Source organism: Amblyraja radiata, chromosome 14 (genome assembly GCF_010909765.2).
Source record: "Amblyraja radiata isolate CabotCenter1 chromosome 14, sAmbRad1.1.pri, whole genome shotgun sequence".
NCBI lineage: Eukaryota > Metazoa > Chordata > Chondrichthyes > Rajiformes > Rajidae > Amblyraja > Amblyraja radiata.
This window is the reverse complement of record NC_045969.1, coordinates 35,035,161-35,060,196: the sequence shown is the minus strand read 5'-3', so window position 1 is coordinate 35,060,196 and position 25,036 is coordinate 35,035,161. Positions and strand designations below refer to the sequence as shown.

General features: G+C 42.6%; 1 protein-coding gene across 2 annotated transcripts in view; it reads left to right on the top strand.

Annotated features, from left to right (window-relative positions):
- crybg3 (crystallin beta-gamma domain containing 3) overlaps positions 1 to 25,036 on the top strand; it is a 61,817-nt gene that overhangs the window by 8,616 nt on the left and 28,165 nt on the right. The window contains exons 2-9 of one of the 2 annotated variants that reach the window (XM_033033133.1): positions 1,035 to 1,122; positions 1,239 to 1,774; positions 10,312 to 17,491; positions 18,166 to 18,213; positions 18,307 to 18,425; positions 19,568 to 19,721; positions 20,648 to 20,787; positions 22,833 to 22,959. In XM_033033133.1, coding sequence (XP_032889024.1) covers positions 1,075 to 1,122; positions 1,239 to 1,774; positions 10,312 to 17,491; positions 18,166 to 18,213; positions 18,307 to 18,425; positions 19,568 to 19,721; positions 20,648 to 20,787; positions 22,833 to 22,959 — 8,352 coding nt within the window. In that variant the 5' untranslated portion in view covers positions 1,035 to 1,074. Of the gene's footprint in view, positions 1 to 862; positions 1,123 to 1,238; positions 1,775 to 10,311; positions 17,492 to 18,165; positions 18,214 to 18,306; positions 18,426 to 19,567; positions 19,722 to 20,647; positions 20,788 to 22,832; positions 22,960 to 25,036 lie in introns of those variants that run through there. The other variant, XM_033033132.1, reaches the window with a different exon arrangement.

The following is a 25,036-nucleotide window of genomic DNA, read 5'->3' as shown; positions in this document are numbered from 1 at the left end:
CTCTTCTCCTCAGGAAGAAGAGACACTGGTGAGCCTTCTTGACCAGTGTTGAGGTATTGTGGGTTCAAGAGAGGTCATCAGAGATGTTGACCCCCAGAAACCTGAAGCTGGAAACAAGTTCCACCTCCATCCCGTTAATATGGATGGGGGTGTACGTGCCACCCCTGGACCTTCTGTAGTCCACAATGAGCTCCTTGGTCTTCTTGGAGTTAAGGGCCGGGTTGTTGTCAACGCACCATGCTGCTAGGAGCTGGACCTCCTCCCTATCGTTGTCGCTGATGAGGCCAATCACCGTTGTATCATCTGCATACTTGATGATGGTATTAGTACCATGTACAGGTGTGTAGTCGTAGGTGAAGAGGGAGTAGAGGAGGGGGCTCAGCACACAGCCCTGTGGAACGCTGTGTGCTGAGCCCCCTCAGGGTGAGGGTTGAAGAGGTGTGCTTGTCTGACCTAACAGACTGGGGTCTGTTAATTAGAAAGTCCAGTATCCAGTTGCAGAGGGAGGGGTCGATGCCCAGGTCGCTGAGTTTGGTGATCAGTTTTAAGGGGATAATGGTGTTAAATGCTGAGCTATAGTTGATGAACAGCATTCTCACGTAGGTGTCTCTGTTGTCGAGGTGGGAGAGGGCGGAGTGAAGTGCCGTTGAGATGGCATCCTCCGTACTCCTGTTATTGCGGTAGGCGAACTGATAGGGGTCCAGTGTGGGAGGTAGGCAGCCTTTGAGGAGGTGTGCTGCCTGACCTGCTGAGTTACTCCAGCACTTTGTGTCTATCTTTGGTATAAACCCGCATCTGTCTGCACATAATCCATGCCCCTCCACTCCCTGCATATCCAGGTTCCTGTTCAAAGTCTCTTAAATGCCACTATCGTATCTTAACGTCACGATTGTTGCTTGTATTTCAGTGTATTTGAAACCATTTTACTCAGGTAAAACATAACCTTGCAACTTTTTCAGTAAACTTTTCTTTTTACCACTTTTATTGGACTATTACATATGCTTTATGCTTGCCGTATTATGTTTTCTTTCTAGACCAGTGCAGAAGGAAACTACAGAAAGCCCAGCAGATAGAATGGCTTTTGCTGACTCTGCAACTAAGTTGCTAACTGACTTGGCAAAGGTAAAATACATCTTGATTTCTTAAAGATAATTGTACTGTTTTAATGAAATTGCTGTTTAAATCAGCAGCAGATTAAATCTTCAAACATGAAGTTGTGGTATTTCTTTCCTCTCTAGGTTTTCCAGGCTTCTGTGGATCAAGAACATCCGTCCTCTTCAGAAAAACCAAGAACTGATGAAAATGTTGCATTAACCTCAGATAATGCATCTAATATTATGACACAGCCAGAAGATGGAATTCTGCGGAAGCTGGGAAGTTTTTTCAACAGGACACCAAAATTACAGCCATTGGCCCCCCCCGAAAGTAAAAACGGGAGCAGCCGAGGATTGAGCACAACAAATCAATACGGAGCCCGCAAGTCTAATCGGAAAGATTATCCAAAAAAGAAGCCTTTTCATGAACAAGTTGCACAGGTTATTGACAATGATGGCAAAGGAACTGATAGAAACACACTGGAGACAAGTCACCCTCCGAGCTCTTCCACGGAGAACAAATTTGTACGTTCACAGCGAAGTGACTTGGATAAATTGAACAGTGTTCCTCCCAAAGCAAGCAAAATATATTCATCCTTGCCAGGACAACACATGGAAAATGGAGGAATGGAGGAAAAACATAATGCCACACCTCGTATCACGGATTCCACAACCTACCGGTAAGTCATCCTGAAATGATCTTTGTTCTCAAATATTGTAAGTGTTCTGCAGACATTTTTGCTGAATGCTGTATTCCCCCACTCATGCCTAACACATGGCTTTAGATGGATTATTGGGATTTAATGTGGGTTCACCAGCCCTATAGGTACTCCTCACTTCATATAACTCCTAATTTTGCAGTTCAAAATCAGCAGGGTGAGAGTCCCCTGACATGTTATTGCAGTTCATTCAATTTAAAGCATAACATAAAGGGGATGAGGTGCAAGTCCTGCATCAGATGGCACATATCACTTTGTAAGCTAGCAACACTTCAATTTCCAATTACGCATCTAATATCAACTTAGTCTCAGCTAAAAACTGAAAGCTACGATTTAAATACCATTAGTCCATGAGACTGGGAACAAAAATGATTATATGCAAGTGCCATTTAATCTGAAAACTCTGTGTTGCTGTCAGGGCTATTACATAGCGCTGTTCTTCAGTGGATTCAGCATCAAATTCAATGGGAGTCCCATATAGGAGATTAGTGGGCAAAATTAGAGCACATCGTATTGGGGGTAGGGTACTGACATGGATAGAAAATTGGTTGGCAGACAGGAAACAAAGAGTAGGGATTAACAGGTCCCTTTCAGAATGCTCAAGTCAAGTCATGAGAGTCTATTGTCATGTGTCCCAGATAGGACAATGAAATTCTTGCTTGCTGCAGTACAACAGAATATTGTAGACATAAATACAGATCAGATCAGTGTGTCCACAAACCATAGAATATATATAGATATAGATATAGATATAGATATAGATATAGATATAGATATAGATATAGATATATATATATATATATATAGATAAAGTGCAATAGGCTGTTATAGTTCAGAGTTTGTTTGAAGTTGTGTTTAATAGTCTGATGGCTGTGGGAAAGTAGCTGTTCCTGAACCTGGATGTTGCAGATTTCAGGCTCCTGTACCTTCTACCTGATGGCAGCGGGGAGATGAGTGTGTGGCCAGGATGGCGTGCATCTTTCCGAAGATCTCTCCTGGTCCCAGAACACTGATGCAATCATCAAGAAAGCACATAAGCACCTATACTTCCTGAGAAGATTACGGAGAGTCGGTATGTCAAGGAGGACTCTCTCGAACTTCTACAGGTTCACAGGATAGAGTATGCTGACCGGTTGCATCGTGGCTTGATGATGCTGCCAGCCTTTTTGAGGCAGCAACTGCGATAGATCCCCTCGATGGTAGGGAGGTCAGAGCCGATGATGGACTGGGCAGTGTTTACAACTTTTTGCAGCCTTTTCCGCTCCTGGACGCTCAGGTTGCCGTACCAAGCCACGATGCAACCGGTCAACATGCTCTCTACTGTGCACCTGTAGAAGTTAGAGAGAGTCCTCCTTGACATACCGACTCTCCGTAATATTCTCAGGAAGTAGAGGTGCTGATGTGCTTTCTTTATGATTGCATCAGTGTTCTGGGACCAGGAGAGATCTTCGGAAATATGCACGCCCAGGAATTTGAAGTTCTTGACCCTTTCCACCATCGACCCGTTGATATAAACGGGACTGTGGGTCCCCATCCTACCCCTTCCGAAGTCCACAATCAGTTCCTTGGTTTTGCTGGTGTTGAGTGCCAGGTTATTGTGCTGGCACCATTTGGTCAATCGGTTGATCACACTTCTATACTCTAACTCGTCCCCATCAGTGATACGTCCCACAACAGTGGTGTCGTCGGTGAACTTGATGATGGAGTTTGCACTATGTCCGGCTACGCAGTCATGAGTATAGAGTGAGAACAGCAGGGGGCTGAGCACACAGCCTTGAGGTGCTCCCATGCTGAATGTTATCGAGGATGACACATTTCCACCAATACAGACAGACTGTGGTCTGTGAATGAGGAAGTCAAGGATCCAATTGCAGAGGAATGCGCAGAGACCCAGATCTGCGAGTTTGGTAACCAGCTTGGAGGGGATGATGGTATTAAATACCGAGCTGTAGTCAATAAATAACAGCCTGACATATGAGTTTTTGTTGTCCAAGTGGTCCAGAGCAGATGACACAAAGCTGGGTGGCAATGTGAACTGTGAGGAAGATGCTATGAGGATGCAGGGTGACTTGGACAGGTTCGGTGAGTGGGCGGATGCATGGCAGATGCAGCTTAATGTGGATAAATGTGAGGTTATCCGCTTTGGGGGCAAAAACAGGAAGGCAGATTATTATCTGAATTGTGTCAAGTTGGGAAAAGGGGAAGTACAAAGAGATCTGGGGGTCCTTGTTCATCACTCACTGAAAGTAAGCATGCAGGTACATCAGGCAGTGAAGAAAGCTAATGGCATGTTGACCTTCATAACAAGAGGAGTTGAGTATAGGAGCAAAGAGGTCCTTCTGCAGTTGTCCAGGGCCCTAGTGAGACCACAATTGTGTGCAATTTTTGTCTTCAAATTTGAGGAAGGACATTCTTGCTATTGAGAGGAGTGCATCGTAGGTTCACGAGGTTAATTCCAGGGATGGCGGCACTGTCGTATTTGATAGAATGGAGTGGCTGAGCTTGTATAGTCTGGAACTTAGAAGGTTGAGAGGGGATCTTATTGAAACATATAAGATTATTAAGGGATTGGACAGGCTAGAGGCAGGAAACATGTTCCCGATGTTGGAGGAGTCCAGAACCAGGGGCCACAGTTTCAGAAAAAGGGGTAGGCCATTTAGAACGGAGATGAGGAAAAACTTTTATACCCAGAGAGATGTGAATCTGTGGAATTCTCTGCCTCAGAAGGCAGTGGATGCCAATTCTCTGGATGCTTTCAAGTAAGAGTTAGATAAAGCTCTTCAAAATGGCAGTCATGGGATATGGTGAGAAGGCAGGAACGAGGTACTGATTGTGGATGATCAGCCATGATCACAATGAATGGCGGTGCTGGCTTTAAGGGCTGAATGGCCTACTCCTGGACCTATTGTCTATTGAGTCATTGGAACAGACATGAATTTAAGGTATTTACAAACTTGTGCTGGCTGTTCTAAAATACCCTGAAAAGTCTTGCCTTTGATTGCATGACGATTGAACAATTTTTTTGCAGTGAACTGAGCCATTATTGCCCAGCAACTCTCCGGAGCGAAAATATTTTTACCTATGTGTTTTTGTAATTTACCTCATGAATATTTAAAAACATAAGGGAGTGAAAATATTTTTTTTAAGAGTGCTTCATGAAATTAAGGCATAGCTCTTGATCGCATATTCCAGTTTTAATTTAGCAAACTATAATATTTTAAAAAGTTAATTTTTGTAAATCGCTATTTTGCTGATTGACATGGTGTTTGAGAATTCCATGATGTTAGTAACTCAAATCTTACTTTAGTCATCAACACATAAGAAGTCAAATTACAAACGTCCATGTAATTAATGATCTTTATCAATAAGAAGATGATTTCCGGCATTTTTGCTGAATGCTGCATCCCCATAACACATGGCTTTAGATAGATTAATGTGGGATCGCTAGCTTCATATCAGCAGTGCTTTCTGCTTAATATCACAAATAGCACATTCTGCATATTTTCAACGTGCAAAAGCCCTTCATGTTTAGTTATGAAATACTGCATGGAAACAGCCCCTTCTGCCCATCAAGTCCGCGCCAACCAACGATCACCAGCACACTAGTTCTATCCTACACACTAGGGACAATTTACAGAAGTGTATTAACCTACAAACCTGCATGTCTTTGGAATATGGGAGAAAATCCACGCGGTCACAGGGACAACATACAAACTCTGAACAGACAGCACCCGTAGTCAGGATTGAACCTGGGTCTCTGGGTCTCCACTGCTGCGCCCCAGTGCCGTCCATGTTAAAACCCTTCCTAATATGGAAAATGGTACACATATTAAAAAGACAGTAATTTTGGAAACATTTCAGCACCTGTGATCCCTTAAAAACAATTGTTGGGGACATGACATGAATCAGTCTGTTTGAAGAAGGGTCCCGACAAGAAACACTACCTATTCATGTTCTCCAGGGCTGCTGTCTGACCTGTTGAATTGCTCCAGTTCTTTGTGTCTTTAGTTGGTAAACCAGCATCAGCAGTTCCTTGTTTCTATATAAGGTTTTGCAGCCCTCAATGCTTAACCTGTTTACAAAGTTTGCAGCTGCCCTGAGGAGTCCCAATTTTACACTTGGCCGATAATAACTTGTTAGAAAACACCCGGTAAAACGTTAATGCACAAGCATAAATCTAACCAGTTACTCACAGCAACTATTTTGCCCATTGTGATTAATCTACTTAACACATTTTTGCATTTGTTCAGTTTTGTAGCATCATGCACAGATGGGTTTGGGATTATTCTTAAAGTAGAATTTATTATCTCGTTTGCACTGGCAGTCTCATGCATTGGTGTTTAGAGAAGGTCAGAATGTGATGAAACATGTTCTGTTGCATTCCATGGACATATTTAGAATGACTTCCATTTACTTTGTGTGAGAGAGTTATGGTTTTGGTATGACCAACTAGCATCAACAAAGGCAGCGCTTTGGTATTGTACCTTTTAGTTTAGAGATACGGCACGGAAACAGGCCCTTCGGCCCACCGAGTCCACGCTGACCAACGATTCCCGCCCACTAACACTATCCTACACACACAAGGGACAACTTACAACTTTACCAAGCCAATTAGCCTACAAACCTGTACGTCTTTGGAGTGTGGCAGGAAACCGGAGCACCCTGAGAAAACCCACGCGGTCATAGAGAGAACGTACAAATTCCATACAGACTACCGATCCTGTAGTCAGGATCGAATCCGGGTCTCTGGCACTGTAAGGCAGCAACTCTACCGCTATGCCATTGTGCAGCCCATGATACAAAACAAACAAAATATCTTTTAAGAGAGGAAACTATTCTGGCAGTCATTATAAATATTTAAGGTCAAAGAAGATCATTTTATGAAAGAAAAGGAAATCAAGGGCTATGGGAACTGGCAGGGAAGAGACGTTAAGACCAGTGTTGATTAGCTATGATCATTGAGCACTAGAGAGAGGCTGGGCAGCCTCAGACTTATACCCTGGAGTGCAGGAAGCCGAGGGCTATCTGAGAGAAGTGCATAAAATCATGAGGGGAATAGATAGAGTGAATGCACAGTGTCTTTTTTTGTTTCCCAGGGTAGAGGGATAAAGAACTAGATGGCATAAGTTTAAGAGGAAAGGGGAAAGATTCAATAGGAAAGACACAATATGCTGGAGTAACTCAGCGGATCAGGCAGCATCCCTGGAAAACATGGATAAGTGACGTCTTGGGTTGGGACCCTTCTTCACTCATCGAGGTGCTTCTTCAGTAAACCAGCATCAGCATCGGGTCTGATCCGAAACTTCACCCATCCTTTTTCTCCAGAGATGCTGCCTGACCCGCGGAGAGTCACTCCAGCAGTTCGTGTGTGGATATCTGCAGTTCCTTGCTTCTAAGGATTCAATAGGAACTTGATGGGCAACTTTTTCACTCAGAGGGTTATATGGAACGAGCTGGCAGAGGAAGTAATTAAGGCAGGTACAATAACAAGATAGAAAAGGGATAGAGCTGGTGTTTTCTATGTCCAGGGCAGTGCTGTTCACCTGTGGTTTTGCTAATTAACATTTCCTGTTTGTGCAATTTCTGCTCCCTACCTTCACGCAAGATAACTGCTGAAACCTCAGTTGGTGACTCACCCTCTTCCCTATCGAACCTAATTACTGCTGTTGGGTGTTTCCCTGCAGTTGTATTTTATTTTACTAATTCTGGCTCATTACTTGTTAAATCTATTATTTCATGTCCTCAATTAGCTTCACGAATGTTCCATTTCCAGAAAAACTGACGTTTGCTACATTTGGGACTTAAAATATTTGATTGATTTGATTGAAAGGTACAGCGTGAAAACAGGCACTTCGGCCAACCGAGTCCACGTGCATGGGCGTAAATCCTGGGGGGCGGCAGGGGGGGGGAGGCTGTCCTCCCCATGTTTTGAGAGGTGGGGGACAATCCCCCCCATGTTTTGTGACCTGGGCACTACAGCCAGTCCCAGGTCAGCTTGCCTGCCCCACACTCCAAAGACGTGCAGGTTTGTAGGTTAAGTGCTTTGGTAAATTGTAAATTGTCCCCAGTCCCTGGGATGGTGGGACTGACATATGAGGAAAGATTGAAAAGACTAGGCTTGTATTCACTGGAGTTTAGAAGGATGAGGGGGATCTTATTGAAGCATATAAAATTATAAAAGGACTGGACAAGCTAGATGCAGGAAAAATGTTCCCAATGTTGGGCGAGTCCAGAAACAGTGGCCACAGTCTTAGAATAAAGGGGAGGCCATTTAAGACTGAGGTGAGAAAAAACGTTTTCACCCAGAGAGTACGCCTGCGAGCCGGATGATTTCGGGTTACGGGCCGGATCCGGCCCATGGGCCGTAGGTTGCCGACCCCTGACCTAGATGTTAGGCCTCATTGTGTATGTGTCCCCCCCTTGTTTTAAAAACGATCAGCCATAATCACATTGAATGGCAGTGCTGGCTCGAAGGGCCGAATGGCTTACACCGGTACCTATTGTCTATTGATTTCCGCCCGTGTCCACGACTACCAACGTTCACACTAGTGCCATGTTATCCCATTTTCGCATCCACTCCCTACACACTAGGGTTACTTTACAGTGGGCTAATTAACCTACACACTCACAAGTCTTGGGGATGTAGGAAGAAACCGGTGTACCCGGAGGAAACCCATGCGGTCACAGGGAGAATGTACAAGCTCCACACAAACAGTTCCTGAGGTCAGGATCAAACCTGGGCCTCTGGTGCTGTGAGGTGGCAGCTCGAGCAGCTGTGCCACTCTGCCTCCCTTGGTCTGTCTACTTTTTTCTCTTTGTTTAAATTAGACTTCAACTTTAGTCATTGAATTGTTCAAGGAATAATTATCTGACTGTCGCAACATTTAAGAAACATTTAGACAGGGACATGGACAGGATAGGTTTAGAGGGATATGGGCCAAACACAGGCAGGTGGGACTAGTGTAGATGGGACATGTTGGTCAGGGTGGGCAAGTTGGGCTGAAGGGCCTGTTTCCTCATTGTATGACTATGACTTACTCTTTCATAACTAACGAGCAGACGATGAGAGCTATGAATTTGTGATGTTGATCATTAAGACATCCTTTCATACCAGACCGCAGACTTATAAAACCATAACTTGGCTCTTCAATCAATAATATAACAACTTTTTTAAAATCTTGCATAGAACACAAAGTTTGCACCTTGTTGTAGTGTGACTGAGAAGCAAAGGTCACACGTCACACTGTCACCAAATTCTGTAAGTTAAAGCAGATAATTCCTCATGTCAAACAAGCATCAGATGTATTAAGTGTATGGAGTAAGATGACAATTTCTAATGGTCACTAATTGACGCAGAAATTGTCACAAGCATGATCTAGCAAGCGTAAATGATTTGAAAGCACATGTATAAAATGCATACAGAAGTAATAAAAATCTGAATGACCAGTGCCGATCTTTGCTTCCACGGAATATTCATTGATATTGATAACAGATAAATGCTTTTGAATCATAGAACATGGAATTCCATCAATCTATTATAAAATGCCCTTTGCAGAATAACAGAATACATTTTGTTTGTTTGTGTGTGATTTATGACTTTTTTGAATGAGAGTATTATAAATATTGCAGTTTTGTCTCCATAGTTTAGTTTAGAGACACACCGCGGAAATTGGCTCTTCGATCCATCAAGTCTGTGCCGGCCAGCGATCCCCGCACACTAACACTATCCTTCAAACACCTCATCAATGTCTTATATAACATGTCCTCCCAACTTCTATACAATACTCTGACTGATGAAGGCCAATGTGCCAATAACCTATCTACCTGTGACGCCACTTTCAAGGAATCAGTAAATGTTTTTGTTTTCTATGATTGATTTAGTACAGCATTCCAAATATGGCTGTCACTTACACAGCGCCATTCATTAGCATCAAGGATTAAACCATGTAGAGATGGGTAGGTTAGGTGTACTTTGTCATTGTAAACACTCTTTATAGCCGGAAGAGCATTAACAAAATAATGTTGGATTTTTTTCTACAACTTACACATTATAGGGCTTATTGCAGGGTAGCACAGCTGGTAGAGCTGCTGTCTCACAACACCAGAGGACCCAGGTTTGGTCCTGACCTCAAATGCGATCTGTGTGGAGTTTGCACGTTCTCCCTGGTTTCCTCCAGGTGCTCCTGTTTCCTCCACATCCCAAAGGCATATGGGTTTCTAGGTTAATTGGCGTAAGTAAATTGTCCCTAGTGTGTAGGGGGGAAATGCAAAAGTGGGATAACGACCAGTGTGAACAGGTGATTGATGGTCGGCATGGGCTGACGGGCCTGTTTGCATGCTGTATCTTTCAATCAATTTTCAAATGCTAATCCAGGAATCATTATATTCCTTTGATTCCTTTTTCAGATCTACTATGGTGTACTTCACATTTTTATCCCGCTAGCATAAATTGCCACCTCCACAGCCCTAATTTTGTTCAATTTTCTTTTGATTGCCAGGAAACTCAGTGGAAGCAATTTGATGGAAAGAGAGGAGAGTTCAAACAAGAAAACCTCTGACGGGAAAATCGAACACAGGGAAAATAATCAGCAGATGTTAGAAAATGGAGCCCTTGAATCGGCTAATTCTGAGATTGGACTCGGTGCATTGCTCCCACCAGTCACCACTTATTCAACTTATCACGGAGCAAGGAGGATAAAAAGGAGGAGGTCAAAGAAGAGAGTATTTATACCAATCAACGCCCCAATCTCTGAAGTAGATGAAAAGAATGCAGGTGTATTGGATGATGAGCAAATTACAAATCGAGTGCAAGAAGAGACTAACCAAGATAGCACAACCGTGACTGGGCACCTAATGCCTCTGGTGGATGTGATATCCTTTACAAATCATGCTGGTGAGAAGGACAGAGCCCACCCAGTGAGATTCTCTTCAAATGAAGCTGGGTTAGTGATAGACACAAATACAGAAAATGATAAACCCGCACAACAAGCCTCTCTCAGTGCCGTGAGCAGAGATGTAGCGGTGACTGGCCAACAAAAACAAGAAATGGCAAAGGTGGGAAGTGGAGGTAGCACATTGAGAACAGACACAATAAACACCACCAAGGAGCGAGCATTCGTGTCGGACGCACCGCAGTCAAACGCAACTGGCAAGAGTATCCCAGCTGACTCGGAAGAATATTGCACTCCTGCAGGTCCTGCAACAGTTTTAAAGTTGGATGATGCAGGAAAGCGGGCTGAAAAGACTGAACTTGTGGAGAAAGGACTGATGCAGGAAACAACAGAGAACATTACTTCTGCTCAGACAAAAATTGTCTGTGTAACAGAGCCAGTGGGAACAGTCCATGTGAGCAGCGGGGTAGATATGCCACAAATATTACCCAGTGGCGCTGGTGATAATTATGACCAACAGTTGGAAGATGTCTGCAGGACTCGGACAAATAAACACACAATGGTGTCAGATACCTTTGAAATGCAGAGCAGCAAAGTGGGCATTCCTGCCGATGGCATACAAATACAATCTCAAATAAAGGACAGTGGAACAGGGATATCTACTGGGAAACTTACAACCGGAAAAAAAAATGAGATCGAGAAACCATCAGGAGAAAGCATCCAAACAATGCAAAGGAAACAAGAAGCCATTATTAAACATGCCGATGATGAACAATGTCCTGAAGTTTTGGAAAAGCTAATGAGTAGGAATTCATCCACTGCTGAATTAATGCATGAAACAAAAACTGTAGAGAGAGATACCAGTACTAATACAGACAGCAAATCATCAATGTTTCAGATGAGTCAACGTCTCAAGACACCATGTGCAATTGTTTCAGAAAGAGCTTCAGGTGTGATAAATTCAGCTGGAATTAACGGTTCTGAAGCTATGTCAATGGTGGAACCTCAGACGACAGCAGAAGGGACCAATGTACTGATGGAGAAATCGTTCGACATTCAAAACCCAGACCTCTTGCTGAAAACCCCTTCTGAGAAAGAACATGAGCACCCCTCAGAATCCCTCCTGGGCAACCAGGACTCTTTGCCTGAACCTGAGGTTTCTAGAGGACCCCGGCTTTCCATACCAAACGAGAGTGTCTTCTACAGGTACTATCAAGAAACAGCAGATGCGTTATTGGCTCGGGAAAATAAACACTCAAATAGTGAGATTATTGCCGACTCAGCCGACAAAGAAAATCAATTTGCTGGGGAAATGCAGGACCAAAGTAAAGCATTTGATTTTAGTCAAACACAGGACGGTAACAATGAGAAAGCCAAGGAACCAAGCACCATCTTTAGCCCATCAGAAAATAATGTGTGGTACAGATGTTTTCAACAAAGTGCTCGCTTGTCAAACACAGGGGAAAATGCACAGTCTGACATGGTCAGTGAAGCACATCTGGAGAACAGAGAGGCCAAGGAAATCATACACTCAACAAAGCCATTTGCTTCAGCAACTAATTCTGCTACTGGAGTATTTCAAGACACGTCACGGGAATACGCATTGAATGATTTCAAAACGCAAGATGAAGAAACACCAAAAGGGATTAAAAATATTGATAACGACAAATCCAGGTTGCCATCTTCAGTCGAAGCAGAAAGTAAAGAGTCTGTTTTAAAGATAAGTGTTAAGGACAAAGAAATCTCCATTCAATCAGAGGCAGAATTAACAAGTGATGTGTGCACAGTAGATGTGTCCCATACTCGGCCAGTAGAAACAAACAGCGGTGACTCTTTGAAAGAAAAGGCGGAAGACACGGCAGAGAAGTTGATATATTCAGCAATGCCAGGAACACCACGTCCCCAGCCAAGTACAACAGATATCAACGAGAATGTCACCACAGAGGATAGTCTTAAAAATCCAAATACAATTGTGGACGTAAAGGATACTATTGATGATGTTGAAGTGAAAGAAAATAAAGATAAATTGGATAGGCGTCACACTTTTGAAGAGATGGGTAAGGAAGTAGAGGAGAAACTACACATTGGTGGTGAGAAAAAACATGAAGGGATGCTGCAGGAAAGGCTAGAGGAATCTATAAATAATGTGATACACAGTGCTGCAGAAGAAGATAAAACCATGTCCATAGAAACACAGGACAAAGTTTCTGAATATGTTCCCTCGGTCCAGAATGCTGCTGAGAAAGACGACTCAGTGGTGATTGATTTAACTGAGGATAGCACAGGGTCGTTACCTAAATTGTCATCGGACAGTAATCTTGTACCTAGACACGCTATTGAAAAAATAACTGGCCAGGAGGCAAGTACAGGTCTTTTGAAACTTGTCGCAAGTCACGCACCTGTGATTACTGAGTCAGTCTTCAAAGCTGGTGAGGACAAAGCGAACACTGGACAAGCACAAACACAGCAGCCGAGGGAAGAAACAGAACTGAGGGGGGAGTTGACAAAACCTGTGGTTGGTGCAGAGGATTCCTGGCCAGAAACATCTCCAACGGTAACAAAAATGGAAAATCACCTTAGCGATTCTGTGGACCGGGAATTAAAAGGAAAACTGTCAGAGAAAAGTAGTATTATTGAACCGGAAGGGATTACTGCCTTGCTGAGACCTGATTCTGCATCATTAACACAATCAGATGATACCCAGAGCAACGTAGTTGCTGATTTGGAAATCAAAGGATCAAACTCTAAAGAAGAAAATAATTTTCAATCGGATTCTGTCAAGTTAGGGTTCGGGATGTCCACACTCATTGGTGACCAGGGAAAGCCCATACACCAAAACATAACGCTCAAGAAAGATGGAACAAGGACAGCTTCTGGGGTAAAGACCAGGCCCATCTATCCATTACTAGATTTAATTCAACCATTGAACAAAATCGGGCAAAAAATATTTCCAGAAGAGGAACCGACCAGCAAGGGGACAGAAGCAATCTCTCCTATACTTGGAGAAGCCCAGCTGCCTTTGCCAATCTCTGTCTCGCGATCAGAAGCAAAATCAGTTATGGATCATATATCTTCCCCTGAAGCGGTAACACCACATGCCCAGCAGAGTCATACTGTCTTCAGTGAAGAAGCTGCCACAGTAGAAACGGATTCAGATCCCGCAACTATTGCCAGCTTAAAGGATGCTGCTGAAAATGCAGATTTATTAAAAGACATGTACAATTTAATTGCAAGCGACACAACCAAAGCATTGCCTGAGAAATTGGTGAAGGAGGTGCAGGTTGGTGAAGTGCAAGAGAAAGAAGTGATGCAGCCAGAGGTAAAACAGCAGTCTGAAAATACCACAATGTTCATCGGCGAAGGAGAGAGTGAAGGCTCGTCTCTGATAACACAGGGAACGGTTTCTGAATACATTCCTGCTGTCCATGTTGATCATGAGAACGGTAGATCAATGACAGATGGATCAGATGGGGAAGGCTTCAAATCAGCACCTTTTTTACCATCCAACACTAGTTTTGGAAGTACAGCTCCTCATCACGATGTAGCAAACCAGAAGCCAAGTACAGATGCCCTTGGCATCTCAGAATCCGAGCTTAAAGCAGGTGAGGGCCTCGTGAATGATGGTCTGGCACAACCACAGCAGCCTGTAAAAGAAACAGAACTGAAAACTGAACTAGAAAACAATGAGGTTAGTGCACAAGATACCCGGTCAGAAACATCTTCAACAACACAATCAGACGATCCAGACGCTGATCCTTTGGACCAGGGATTGGCAGCAGTAGTGTCAGAGCAACCTCCTATTGTTGATCCAGTGCAAAATAGTGCTGTTTTTAGAAGTGATTCTGCAATATCGACCCCTTCCAGTGATTTTCCAGGAAGTACAATGGCTGATTTTGAGGCAAATGCAGAGCATCCCCTGAACAAAACCAAACGTAAATCACTTTCTGTCCAGCTAAGGATAACTCAGCAGGGCCGGTCAGCCTGCCAGGGCAAGTCCACTAATCTAGGCACAAAGTCAGAAGATGGAACACGGACAGTTTCTGCAATCAAGGCCAGCTCCAACTACATATTACCGGAACTATTACATCCAGCGAATGAAATGGAACACAGAAGGATACAAAAAATGACACTGACTGACAAGGAGATAGAAGCAAATACTCAGATACTTGGTGAAACCCAACTGCCATTGTCCAATTCCGGGGCAGCTTTTCAGGGTGACTTGGCCATTGTGTCTGATGCACAGTCAGCCGTGGATCACATGTCCTCCCCTGACTTGGTCACACCACATACCCAGTACGGTAATACTATTATCGCAAAGGAGGACGCCACGAAAGAAACAGGTTCAGATTTGATTTCTAGATCAAAGGCTGCTACTGAAGATGTTGATTTGAAACGGGACACAAATAACCTGATTGTAAATAATGAAGCTGAAGACACACCTCTGGAATTAGAGAAGAGAGGGCAAGTTAGCGGCATGCAAGGGGAAAAGAAGATACCTTCAGAGGTACAAATCTGCACCATGCTCATCGATGAAGGAGAGAATCAAGCCTCATCTCTGATAACACAGGGAGATATTTCTGAATCCATCCACACAGTTCTCGATGCTAATGATGAAGGTGGCTCAACAGCACCAGAGTCACAGGAGGAAAGTTTCATATCAGCGCCTTTACTGTCTGTGGAGACAAATTGTACAGCTACAGACCCTAATCAAGACCAAACAAGTCAGGAGCCAAGTACAGTTCTCTTAAATCCTACATCTGCAATTAATCTCCCTGGCATCACAGAATTGGTGCCTAATGCAGGGAATGACAATATGTATGATGGTCAGTTGCAAACACAACAGCCTGCAGAAGGTACAGAACAGAGAACTGAGTCGAGAAGCATTGCAGTTGCTGAAGAGGATTCATGGGCAGAAATATCTTCCAAAATGGCCAATCACTACAATTCAGTGGGCCAAGAATCGGTAGGAAAAGTTTCAGAGGAATGTAATATTATTGATACAGCTCAGAGCATTGTCTGGTCAGGAACAGAGTCTGCAATATCAACCCATTCAAATTATTTTCAAGAAAATATATTTTATGATTTTGAGGAAAGCCAATCCAATCCGTTTGCTGATTTCACATTTATAGAAGGGGAAGAAACCCAGAGAATTCCTGAAATGCTGAAGATGTTTGATCTTGAACATGAACATATAACAAATACATATGATGGTGGTGATAACATGGAATATAATGATGAATATTTTGACTATGAGAATGAAATGGAACAGGAAGCATTAATCCTCGAGACATCATTGAGCCACAGCTGCAGAAGAAGGAACTTCTATCCTTTTTCTTTACCGCCAATATATGAGGAACCGGATTTAGAAGCTGAGGCAACAATGAGTATCTCTAGTAATACCCCTTCTCCGACTTCAGAAGCACAGCATTTTTTTAATGAATCTGTTCCATCAGTTCTTGAATCTGCAGTAATAATGCAAGGAAAATATATGCTACAAGAAGTTGAGGAAGATGATGACAATCCAACTCTTTCTGTTGAAGATGCAAGTCCAGATTCTGTAGGAGAGATGGGTCCTTGTCTGGTTGATGTGAGTCCTGATTGTGCTGGAGACGTGACCACTGATTCTGCTGGAGATGTGACCACTGGTTCTGCTGGAGATGTGACCACTGGTTCTGCTGGAGACGTGACCACTGGTTCTGCTGGAGACATGACCACTGGTTCTGCTGGAGACACGACCACTGGTTCTACTGGAGACACGACCACTGGTTCTACTGGAGACACGACCACTGGTTCTGCTGGAGACACGCCCACTGGTTCTGCTGGAGAAGTGACCACTGGTTCTGCTGGAGAAGTGACCACTGGTTCTGCTGGAGAAGTGACCACTGATTCTGCTGGAGACGTGACCACTGGTTCTGCTGGAGACACGACCACTGGTTCTGCTGGAGACACGACCACTGGTTCTGCTGGAGAAGTGACCACTGGTTCTGCTGGAGAAGTGACCACTGGTTCTGCTGGAGAAGTGACCACTGATTCTGCTGGAGACGTGACCACTGGTTCTGCTGGAGACACGACCACTGGTTCTGCTGGAGACACGACCACTGGTTCTGCTGGAGACACGACCACTGGTTCTGCTGGAGACACGACCACTGGTTCTGCTGGAGACACGACCACTGATTCTGCTGAAGAAGTGACCACTGATTCTGCTGGAGAAGTGACCACTGATTCTGCTGGAGACACAACCACTGATTCTGCTGGAGAAGTGACTACTGATTCTGCTGGAGACACGACCACTGGTTCTGCTGGAGAAGTGACCAATGGTAATACAGGAGAGGTGAGCACTGGTGCTCCTGGACAACCAGAAGAACTGGTTCTTCTTTCTAGTTCTGTAGGAGATGCGAGTAGTGGTTCTGTTGAACATGCAAGTCCTCAATCTGTTGGAGACGAGGTCTCCGCGTCTGTTGGAGATGCAAGTCCTCATTCTATTGGAGATGTCTCCAGTGGGCATTCAGAACAGGCAACCAAACGTTCTCAAGCTGGAAGAGAGGATCAAACATTGCCCCCACAGTTGCCAGCAGGAATTTGTGTAGTTGATTCCAAAACCTCCTCAAAACCAATGCCATCTGCAGCAGCAGCAGGTAGTATTTTCTACAGATATTTCCAGGCATCTAAAGAATCTGCAGCAGAGGTTAAACCAGCATCGTCAGAATTAGCTGCTGAAACAAGAACGCATTCACAGCAGAAGCCTCCTGAAGATTTAAACGTGTTAAAATATCCATCAGTTTCAAAGGTAAGACACTTTAAATTGGGGGTGGGATACACTCTTGAAGTAATCGCTCTCCTTTTCCATTTTGGGGCTTTTCAAGAAAATGAACAAACCACAGCAAAAAGAAAAAGATCATAAATTCTTTCCTCTCCTTTGTCAGTCCCACTGAATATTACTACCGAGAGTCTTGCAAAGACAACTCAAGGGGGCATTATTTTGTAAAGTTGCTATTTAGGGTGTTATTTTTATGGGGATGTATGTTGGGGGAATCGTGGACATCAAGTCGCTACATTGAATTCTACTTGACTCGTGCAGCGCCGTGGTCTCCACAATTAATCTTCTGGACCAGCCTACCATGCAGGACCATGTCAAAAGCTTTACTGACATCCATGTAAACGATATCCACTGCCCCACATACATCATGTATTCTATTTCCACGGACTGGATAGCACGCAACAAAAGCTTTTCACTGTACCTCGGTACATGTGACAATAAACTAAATTGAACTGAATTGATTAGGGGAATCAAGAATCCGTGGAGAGTGGTTTAAGGCAAGGGGTGAAGATTTAATAGGATCCTGGGGGGCAACTTTTTTACACGGAAAGTGATGATAATCAATATATGTTGTGTAGCTATACCATATTATGTCTAAATGACTCGCTTGTTAAATTCCTATCATTTATTGATTACTATTGCAGTGTTCTGTGAAGGACAAAACCTGGAAAACCAACCCAAGGCCAGGGAAGGTAAGTTGTTCCTTCTAAAACTACTGCAAGATTAGATCATTCAAATGTGTTTCTTACTAATCAAAAACTTTTTTTTTTCCTGACGTGATTTAGATGGTTATTTATGACCAATTACCCTTTCATGGAAACAAACGTGAAGTCTTCACTGATCTATCTGACACAACAAGCTGGGAATTTGCTGAAGGAATCTCTTTCAATGTTATCCGAGGATGGTAAGAAAGCCATAATTTTGCTTAGCAACCAAGGTACTACTCAATTCATGAACACACAGTGATCTAATTAGTCCACAATTTCAACCATCAGTCTTTTTGCCACTCTTTGCCCATCCAAGATGTTCAGAATATTCTTGCTATTCCCAAACTCAAGAATGGCTCTGTTTGCACCATTCACTCTTTACATCATTTAACTTTTATAGGGTACCATTTTCTTTAACATTAATGCATTCCATGTCTTTCTTTATACCTTCAAAGTCTTGTAAACTTTAGTCCCAATTGCAAGATGGTTATATGAATCTATGAGGATGACTTCCCTTTAATGAATGAATTTAGTACGATATTGTGCATTGATTTGCACACCCTCACTCTTTTATTGCAAAATTCTAAGATTGCGCAATCATTAATACAAGATACAATTGATCACCTTCCCACTAATCTTTCACTCATTGTTGTCCACTGATTATCTGAGTGAGATTTTAGGTATTTTTGCAACAGAGTTTCTGCAGGAGTGCATCACAACAATGTTAAGGGCCTGTCCCTCCCACTGTACGAGGTAATTCAAGAGTTCTCCCGAGTTTTACCCTGATTCGAACTCGGAGAATGTCCGTAGCGGGTCCGTAGGAGTCCGTGTATGTCTCGTAGCGGCTCGTACGAGTAAAAAGTAACAATTCTTTTCATCACAAGTTTTTTTTTTTTTTTTTTCCTCGTGGACATTTTTCACAGTGTTGAAAAAACGTCACGAGTTTACCGGATTTCCCGAGTACCTACCGTTAGCATTACGAGCCGCTACGGACATTCTCCAAGGGAATCAGGGGAAAACTCGGGAGAACTCTTGAATTACCTCGTACAGTGGGACAGGCCCTTAACACCTTCTCTTAATTTCAGGCTAACAGCTTGAATTCATATTTTCATCACGTTGGATGAAACTGAGAATAAACTGAGATGAGCTTCTATCACAGACAGGGCAACAGCATAATTGTACCCTTTTCATAAGTAATGTCAATGGAGAAAATGGTAATACGGACCCAACTATTTCAACCAAAGTGTGTTGAACTAACAGAGCCTCACTTAACAGTCAACTTTTTTATTGGCATGTATTTCCTGCGCTACATCTAATGTTGTTTATTTTTTCTTTCCAGTTGGATAATATATGAAAAGCCTGAATTTCAAGGCCAATTGATTGTTTTAGAAGAGGGACAAAAGGAACTTAATAAACTCTGGGATAATAATAACGTTTGCTTGGATTCCACACCATCCAAAATTGTAATTGGTTCCATTAAAAGGGTTGTAAAGGTAAGTAACCCTTTCAATGAAAGGAAAGAGTACACTGGGTAAGCAGTCTCTCACAGAACAAACAGCATAGGAACAGGCACTTAGGCACTTGTGCCTGTCTAAAAGCCTCTGAAACGTCACCATCATATGTGCCTCCATGTCTGTCCCTCACTTAGAAGATGAAAGCATACTTTTTTCCTACATATGCTTCAAAGGACCAATCTGAAGAACCATGGAACAAAATAATAAAGAAACAGTAAAAAAGAAACACATTTCGATTAAATTAAAAATTAGGGAAGTCATTCATTAAGTGTTGGTAGCTGCTGAAAAGGAATGTAATTAGCAAGGAATACAAAACAACATTTAAAAAAAAATCATAACCTGTGAAGCTGATTGATTATCTCGAAATAGATCTTAAAAATTGTAGACAAAAAGAACAATAATCCAGGTTTAGAAGTATTAATAAAACCATTTACTTTTTATGCAGTCCTTCAAAGACAATGTTTATTGAAAACAATATTTTTTAGGTAAACATTTCCTACATGGAGCGAACAATTAAATGTTAGTGCAGGAAAATCCTGTTAAGGATAATCTTAAATATTATAAATTTAAACTTTAGAGATACAGCAGGAAAACAGGCCCATTGGCCTACCAAGTCTGCGCCGACCAGCGATCACCCCGTGCACTAGCACTATCCCACATATTAGGGACAATTTTACAACTTACTGAAGCCAATTACCCTACAAATCTGAACTTCTTTGGAGTGTGGGAGGAAACCGGAGCACCTGGAGAAAACCCACACAGTCACAGGTGTAATTTACAGACTCCGTACAGACAGCATCCATAGTCAGGATCAAACCCAGGTCTCTGCAGTTATAAGGCAGCAAACGTACCTCTGTGCCGCCCACTGTGTTGCAACTGTAGATGTTGAATATTTGTCTTTCCAGAATCACTGCATTCCAGAGATTGAAATCGTTCATGAACCTCATCAAGATGCCAATAAAATGTACCTCACCAATGAGGTTGCCTGCCTGGAGGAAAGTGGAATAACACCCACTGTATCTTCTATTGCTATCAATTCAGGAATGTAAGTGAAGCTAATATGATTTTTTTAATGTACAGTATATGTTTCATTCCATACAATATTTCATGGGTCAAATGCTGTTCATACTAAGCCACAGCACTGCACCGTGAAAAAATAGCAGTCCAAAGTTCCTGTCCTCCTAACAATTTCATTTTTGCCTGAAGTTTTCTTCAGCGACATTGCGTGACGATTGAAACCAAAGCTTAGACAGGTTTTTGCACTGATGTAGTTGATCAGCAGTCTCATTAACTTGGATAGAGTGGATGTGGAGAGGATATTTTCACTAGAGGGAGAGTCTAGGACTAGAGGTCATAGCCTTATTATTAAAGGACGTTCTTTTAGGAAGGAGATGAGGAGGAATTTCTTTAATCAAATGGTGGTGAATCTGTGGAATTCTTTACCACAGAAGGCTTTGGAGGCAAAGTCAGTGGATATATTTAAGGCAAGAGATAGATAGATTCTTGATTAGTACAGATGTCAGAGGTTATGGGGAGAAGGCAAGAGAATGGGGTTAAGAGGGAGAGATAGATCAGCCATGATTAAATGGCAGAATAGACTTGATGGGCCGAATGGTCTATTTCTACTATCACAGGATCTTATGATCATGTGATTAACCAATTCTGAAATGTAAAACTGGCATAAACAACCCATTTGAGGAGGAAGTAACTGCAGATGCTGGTTTACATTGAAGATAGACACAAATTGCTGGAACAACTCAGTGGGTCAGACAGCATCTCTGGAGAAAGGTAATAGGTGATACTTTGGGTCACAACCCTTCTTCAGTCTTTATGGAACCAGCTGCAGAATGAACTGAAACTTAAGGAGCTGGTTTCTATAAACAGATTTAAATCCCTTCTTAATGATGTTGAAGCGGGCTCTTCTGTCTGTACATGCTTTGTTTGATGATGTTCTGACTGTGACTCTATTTATATGTTCTCTGTTGTTTTTAAATTATTGTCTGTAACTGTGGAACTGTGCTGCTGCCTGCCTTGGCCAGGACTCTCTTGTAAAAGAGATTTTTCATCTCAATGAGACTTCTCCTGGTTAAATAAAGGTTAAATAAAATAAAATAAAATAAATACATGATACTAGATACTTAGCTGTTAAAGGAGGAACTTTCTACAAGGAGTCAACCAACTAGGTTATTTTATCTTGTTCAATGAGGCTTTGATTGTTCTCAGTGCAAATTTGAGGAAAACAGATGAAAGATAATCCACAGCAGTTTGGAGGCAAAGAGGAACAGTGAGAGAGGAAATGCACCAAAAAGAATGTAAACCCTTAATCAGATTAGGATTTAGTATTCTAGCCATTGACCATTATAGACGTTTCTGGCATGTGGGGCACAGCTGTCACCATTGACTCAAGCATGAAATGGCCGTTTACAACTTCTACCATTTGCATTTGTTTGCTAAATATAAATAATAAAGGGTTATAAATTTTGATGCATGATTTTTATAATTGAATCAGGCACTCCCCGATTTACGGAAGGGATACATTCCGTGAATCCTTACGCATGTCAGATTTTACGTAAATCGGAATCACCATCCCCATCTCCTGCCCGAAATAACTAGAGATTATTGTGTAGGAAGGAGCTGCAGATGCTGGTTTACACGTCAGTTAGACACTAAATGCTGGAGTAACTCAGCGGGACAAGCAGCATCTGTGGATAGAGAGAATGGGTGACGTTTCGGGTTGAGATCCTTTTTCAGACTGAGAGTATAAACTGTCTCGGCGTCCGGGCCAGTTTCTGCAACGTGCGGCCTTCTGGGAAAGCATTGTCCGCTTGAGTTCTGTCTTGCCATTGGCGCATTTTCTGTTGCGTGGCCTTCTGGGTAAGCAGCCCGACCACCTCCACCATTGCCTGCTTGTTTCCAGTGGATGAACGTATAATGAGTGTATAATGTATAAACTTGAATTATCATACAGAATTGTTTACGTAAGCGTGAGTTTACGTAGATCACATATTGTGTAAGTCGGGAGTGTATGTATAGCAAATGTACAATCTTTTTCGCCTATTTAACCATATTCAAAATGTTTCATTTTACTAGCTGGCTCACCTATAATAAGGCAAATTTCTGTGGCCCCTTTACCCTGCTTGAAGCTGATAACAGCCCAGTTCCAGTGTTAATTGAAGCAAAGTCCAGCAATATTAAATCATTACGGCCTCTAAAAATGGTGAGTAAACATTTTGTTAAGATCTGTTTTTGGAGCTATATAAGATTATGTATTTAATCTGTTTTCAGCTCAGGTTCGTTGATGGTGTTCTTGTCCTTGTCCAATGTTTGGTGTTTAAACTCAGTATCTATACCAGCAATCTAGACGGGTCATACAGTTGTTTGAATTAGAGATTTTACTGAGACATGACCCTGTCCTGGAAGACAAAGTCAATACTAAAACTCCCATGAGAGAATCTGAAGGAATCAGAGGCTGTGGGGGCCGTCAATGGATATTTTTACGGTGGAGATTGATAGATTTTTTATTAATACGGGTGTCAGGGGTTATGGAGAGAAGGCATGAGAATGGGGTTGAGAGGGAAGGATAGATCAGCCAAGATTGAATGGTGGAGTAGACTTGATGGGCCGAATGGCCCAATTCTGCCCCTACAACTTATGAACTTACGAAATGCATCTGATTTAGTTTCAGTTTTAGAGGTACAGCGTGGAAACAGGTCCTTCGCCTGCTGAGTCCCCGTTGATCAGCGAACACCTGTACACTAGTTCTACCCTACACACTAGGGATAATCTCCTCGATTCTCGAAGTTATATCTACCATTCTTCCCACAAGCGATTTTTAACAAGAACAAGTCAATTTATCATTCATTTTCAAGGTCAAGGTTAAGAGTGTTTTATTGTCACATGTCCCGAAACGGAACATTGAAATTCTTACTTGCAGCAGCACAATAGATCTGTAAACACAGTACTCTGTGTAATGATTGTTAATTGATACCAGAAAGGCAAAACACCTATCAAATTAGCTTTCTTAAACTGGAAATGCATGGAATTATCAGGAATAGTCTGCATGACTTTGTGCATTGCAGGTAATTTCTTACAAATTTTTTTTAGAGGTGTGGAAACAAGTCCTTTCGTCCAACTTGCCCACACCAACCAACATGTCCCATCTATATTAGTCCCACCTACCTGCATTTGGCCCAAATCCCCCTAAACCTGTCCTATCCCCAAAGAAGGCGACAAAGATGTGATGAGACTCGGGCAGTGGATATTATTGACATTGACTTTAGTAAACCATTTGACAAGGTCCCTCATGGTAGACTGGTCCAGAGGATCAAATCAAATATGATCCACAGTGAGTTGTTAAGTTTGATTTAAAATTAGCTCGATCGTAGAAGAAAGGGCATTGTGATGGAGGGACGATTTTCTAACCAAAGGTCTGTGGCCAGAGCTGCTCGGCGAGGATCACTACAGGGACCTCTGTCCTTTGCGATATATACAAATGATTTGGTCAAAAATGTAAATGGACTGATTAGTAAATTTACAGATGACATAAAAATTGGCAACGTTGTGGATAATGAAGAAGGTTGCCAAAGGATTCAGCAGCATTTAGGCCAGTGAGAAATGGCAGATGGTGTTTAATCCAACCAAGTGTAAATTGCTGCACTTTGGGAGGTGAATTGTAGTTTTTCGTTTAAAGGTACAGTGTGGAAACAGACCCTTCGGTCCACCGAGTCAACGTCGACCAATGATCACCGCACACTAACACAATCCTACATACTAGGGACAATTGACTTTTTTTTTACCGCAGCCAATTAACCTATAAATCTGTACATCTATGGAATCCAGAGCACCCGGATATAATCCACGTGATCATCGGGAGAACGTACAAACTCCGTACAGACAGCGTCCATAGTCCTGCTGTAAGGCAGCAATTCTACCGCTGCGTCACTGTGCCACCCCCTGTAAAAAGGAAAGTATGGCAGAATCCTGAAGTACATCGAAGGACTTTGGGGTGCACCCATAGCTCCTTGTAAGAGCAATGGAAATGGATAGGGTGGTTAAGGAGGTGTACGACAGGCTTGCCCTCAGTTGTTGGAGTATTGAGTATAAAGATTGGGAAGCATGTGGCATCTAAACTTTGGTTAGACCACACTTGGAGTCTTGTATATTTCCGTGGTTGCATTACAAGAAGGATGTAGACGTTAGAGAGGGTGCAGAAGAGGTTTACCAGAATGCTGCCTGGATTAGAGGGTATTAGCTATAAGGAGAGGTTAGACAAACTTTGATAGTTTTCCCCGTCG